Below are 5,000 nucleotides of genomic sequence, written 5' to 3' on the forward strand. Positions count from 1 at the left end.
GACTTTACAATAGATAAAATGGAAAGCCTTGTGGAAATGTGGTACATAAGTTTTGTATGTGATACAATGATGCGCCCTTTGTTTACATTCCACAGGTTGCTGTGTTTAGTGTTTGGTGTTTGGTGTTTGGTGTTCGTTAAATGAGCGGATGGTAGTAAAAGGAAACCTTCGTTGTAGCGAAATTTCGTTGTGTGAACCTTCGTTAAATGGGGTTTGCCTGTATATATATATATATATATATATATATATATATATATATATATATATATATATATATATATATATATATATATATATGATGGGCACCGTCTTAATCTCCTTTAATTTATTATTTCATTATATGTGAAGCCTGTGGCTACCCATCGCGGGCCCCTCGGGCTGTTATGCTGAGGAGACGACCCGCCTCCCCCTCTCCATCATTTTGTGTGCCTGCGAGCTTCACAGTCAGTAACCAGCTAGCCTTCAGCGGAGATAGACACACACTCTCGTCGGTCTGGCACAGTGTTAGGGAGATTCGTGTTGCTGGGCTTCGCTTGTTACTCGCTAGTCATCGGTCTGGGAGTTGTGCCCTCCTGTTGAGTAGCTGGCTTGTTACTCAGTAGACCATGGCTGTGTAGGACAACGGGCTTGTTGTCCTGAGGAAAGAGTAGCCGGTTGGGGCTGCATTTCCTGTTGTGCGTTCGTCCACTCGTGGGGTAGCGACGCGGAGGAGAGATACGTGTTGTCTCGTCCTGTTTGTTTCGTTGGTGGCCTTGGTCACCAGTGTGTTTGGTGGGCGGCTGTGTGCCCCCACCATCTGTTGTGTAATTTCAGTAGTATACTGTTTATAGTAACCAGCTAGCCTTCAGCGGAGATAGACACGCACTCTCGTCGGTCTGGCACAGTGTTGAGGAGATTCGTGTTGCTGGGCTTCGCTTGTTACTAGTCATCGGTCTGGGAGTTGTGCCCTCCCTTGAGTAGCTGGCTTGCTACTGGGTAGACCGTGACTGCTAGAGCAACGGGCTTGTCGCTCTAGGAGAGGTGTAGTTGGTTTGGCTGCAATTCTGGTTTGCGTCCGTCCTGTATTGTGGCGGCAACGCGTGGGAGAGACGCAGCATTGTCTCGTCCTGTTTGTTGGTGGCCGTGGTCACCAGTGGGGTTTGGTGGGCGGCTGTGTGCCCCCACCATCTTTTGGATAGTTTCAGTAGTAAACTGTATTGTAGTGGTAGTAGCCACGCACAATATTGAATGCTGAGAGGCTTCATGTCGGCCAGTGGTTTGTAGTTGTTGTCCGTCAGACTTGTCTGCGACGAGTATTTGGACTCGTGTATAGCTGGTGTCACCCGTAGGTGGTGTCTGGGCTTGTGTGTACATCACCGGATGTGCTGTACACATCATATATTGCAGTAGTAGTAGGCCAGGGATGTCAGTCTAACAGGTGTTAGTAGTAGGATAGTATAGTAATATATACTGCACATTTTGTCCCAGTCTGTGAACCCTCACAGAGGCATTAATACTTCATAGAGAAGTGGGTGGAATTGTCCTTGAGGGCGGTTTCTCGAGGGGGTATTAAGGCCTCGCCCTGTTACAAATAACATCTACCATTTATAATTTCTACTTGGTTGGGTACAGGAGGAGAAGGAGTTGCTGAGGAGATTCCCTTACAGTGGGGGAAATTATACACTGTTGGCGACCTTGAAAGAACCTGAGGGTTACGGCGGCTGTGAGTTATAGTAGTGGGGACTCTGTGGAGTGTTTTATAATCCCCACTGTACTGACCGTAGCTAAGTTGGAGATTTTGCCAGAATAACAGTGTAGTGAGCTTTAGCAGCTAACCGCAGCCGGGTGACGTACGTTAAACCGTAACAATATATATATATATATATATATATATATATATATATATATATATATATATATATACAAGCAACCCCCGTTTAACGAAGGTTCACACAACGAAATTTCGCTACAACGAAGGTTTCGTTTTACTAACATCTCGTTTAACGAACACCAAACTTGCTTTAACGAAGTTTTATCCAGGTAATTTTTTCCAAATTTAAAAGCCCCACTGTATCATGCAAGTTGACAGGCTTTTGAATACACCAGGAGCTGCTGGTACTAAGGCCTGCCTCAGGAGAAATCCTGAGACACCTGTAGAATAAAGATCAAGATCAAGCCTCTCGTGGACAACACAGGCGCTGCCGATACAAAGGCCTGACTCAGAAGAAATTCTGCATCACCTGTAACATCAAGATCAAGATCAAGATCACACTTACCACTCACTCCCTAGTCAAAACATAACAATGTCACCAGCAGCTCATCTTCCCTAGTTCAACTTACCACCGAAATGCCCTGCAATGTGGCCTAACGTTCTTAAGAAGACCAGGAAGTGTCTTACTCTCGAAGTGAAGCTGGGTATTATTCACAGACAAGAGAGAGGTCAGAAAACTTATAACATTGCTTGCCACTCTCCTGACTCCATCTACTGTCTACTATTTTCAAGTCAGCAGACTCTATTAAGAAGGCTGGTGAGACTGCATCTTCCTTGAAAGCTAAAAGAACCACCTGAACTCGTGACTCTACAATGGATAAAATTTAAAGCCTTGTGGAAATGTGGTACATAAGTCTTGTATGCGGTACCATGATGTGCACTTTGTTTACATTCCACAAGTTGCTGGTTAGTGTATTTCCCGTTTCACTCTCCCTCCCTTCATAAAGTTAAGATCATCAACATTATAAAGTTATGTACATACATACATTAGTGTACATTATAATGACTTAAATTTAACTACCTAAATGTTTAACTTCATAATTTTTACTTTCATTAAAAATCTTTTACTGTACTATGATGCACTCTCGCTTTGCTTACTCTCAATGGAAGTTCAAATCAGGGGTTAAACTCGTTATAATCGGTTCGGTTAATGAAGTTTCGCTTAACAAAGTGTTTTTTAGGAACGTAACCCATTCGTTAAGCGGGGGTTGCATATATATATATATATATATATATATATATATATATATATATATATATATATATATATATATATATATATAAAAGCTTGTAAATCAGATTTTGAAATGGTCATAGTGTCCATAGCTTACAGAATACCATTGAATAAATTTTAAGTCTAATCACAATAAGTTATGATGTCCACACTACATACTTAATTTGTGAATATCTTGCACCTGCAGAGGGAAGTCTCTCATTCCTGCCCATGTGCCAGTGAGTGTGGGTGACAAACTGAAGGTTCTTTATGGACCTAGTGCCAAGGAATCCAAGATTACATATGAAGCTAAGGTATTTAAAAAATTATATATAAGGAAAGACCAGGAAGATTCACTAAAAACACTCTCTCTCTCTCTCTCTCTCTCTCTCTCTCTCTCTCTCTCTCTCTCTCTCTCTCTCTCTCTCTCTCTCTCTCTCTCTCTCTCTCTCTCTCTCTCTCTCTCTCTCTCTCTCTCTCTCTCTCTCTCTCTCTATATATTACAAGACATCATGACTACATTTCTGCCTTAAACCCCAACATGGGAGCACTTGAGGATCTTGGGTATTGCTTCCATCATTGGTGATGGCCAGTGAGGGAATGAGCCCTGAGAAGTTGAGCCACTCCTCTGATTCAAATGACCTGATCCTACTGATAAGTAGCACAGCTGCTCTCAACCTATATGACTGCTGCAGTGCTATGTTAAATGTTTTGATTTGTAAAACCTAGACTATTATTAACTTGAACCATTAGCAGCACTGCATGGTTTGGTTAGCTAAATAATCCATATTTAATACTTGAATTTCAATAGAAATAATAAAAAGAAATGATATATTGAAGAGAATTTGTGATGTTGCAGAATAGATAATTGTACACAGCCAATTCTCAAACATTCTTCTGAAAGTGAAAGGACTATAGTATTGTTCAAGGCTTCAAAACTTGACTCCTCCATTTATCATCCAGACACAGCCTTCTAGATCATTATTCCCTCTGTAGTAATATTCAACTGTCCTCCTTTTCTTTACTGAACATCCTTGGCACGTTTACTTTTAATCTAAACTGGAAACTTCACATTTCACTTAGCAAAAAACAGCTTCTATGAAGTTACGCATTCTGAGTTGTCCCTCACTTTTTCTGACCCTCCAACTGCTAACTCTGTACTGGGGCCTTATTTTCCTATCTACTATGAAGTATGCTTCACACATATTTAACAGGGGGAAGCAGCTTCCATTCATACTGCTATTTTAGACAGGGTGGAATAAAAAACTTTTTGTCATTAGTTCCTCTCCCTTAACAGACCATTTTCAGCCTCTTTCTTATTGCTACAATGTTGAATCTCTTGCTATCTTATACTATTTCCATCCTAGCTGCTCTTCTGATCTTATTTAACTGCAAGCCTCCCATCCTCCCACAGCCTTGTTTCACAAGACTTTTTTCTTCTATTCTGTCCCTCTATGTAATGCAAGAGTTAACCAGTATTTAGGACCTTGACTGGCCAACACTGGCTGACTGAGGTTATAAAACATTAGTTGCCCATCTATGTATTTGTTATAGTCAGGTGTAGTCACTGTAGCCAATTTGACCATTACTACTGTGATTAAAAACTAGAATGCAATCAAAGCAACCGTTGTTCCTAAAGGATTGTTTTTTAGTGTGTAAACAAAGATTCCATCTCTGGACTCAAAACTAACCACAAGGTCTGTTTTGCCTCTTATGTTTATGTAACTATGGATGTGTTCCACAAGACGTTATCCCCCCTTCTTGGCCCCTCAATTGGGACAGTTAATAAGCTGGGAGTGTACAAAAATGGCCATCCACAGGAGACTAGCTACTCATTTATCTCAGAAGAGCATGTTGATGACTGTACTAGATGCTGTAGACATTCATAGAAATGAAGTTCTAAATAGGAAAGAGGAGGAGAAAGGAGAACAGAGACTGCAGAATCCTGTGAGAGGTTTGTTTACAACTTTGTCTGCTCCTCCCCAACACACACACACACACACACACACACACACACACACACACACACACACACAC

At 41.3% G+C, this 5,000-nt stretch overlaps 1 protein-coding gene across 1 annotated transcript in view; it reads left to right on the forward strand.

Moving 5' to 3' along the window:
• The window catches only part of LOC123519807 (serine-rich adhesin for platelets-like), a 108,901-nt gene that overhangs the window by 59,577 nt on the left and 44,324 nt on the right, over positions 1-5,000 (forward strand). The window contains exon 14 of the mRNA XM_045281325.1: positions 3,172-3,277. Within this exon, the coding sequence (XP_045137260.1) occupies positions 3,172-3,277 (106 nt within the window). The remainder of the gene's footprint in view (positions 1-3,171; positions 3,278-5,000) is intronic.

This window comes from Portunus trituberculatus, chromosome 46 (assembly GCF_017591435.1).
Source record: "Portunus trituberculatus isolate SZX2019 chromosome 46, ASM1759143v1, whole genome shotgun sequence".
Classification (NCBI taxonomy): Eukaryota; Metazoa; Arthropoda; class Malacostraca; order Decapoda; family Portunidae; genus Portunus; species Portunus trituberculatus.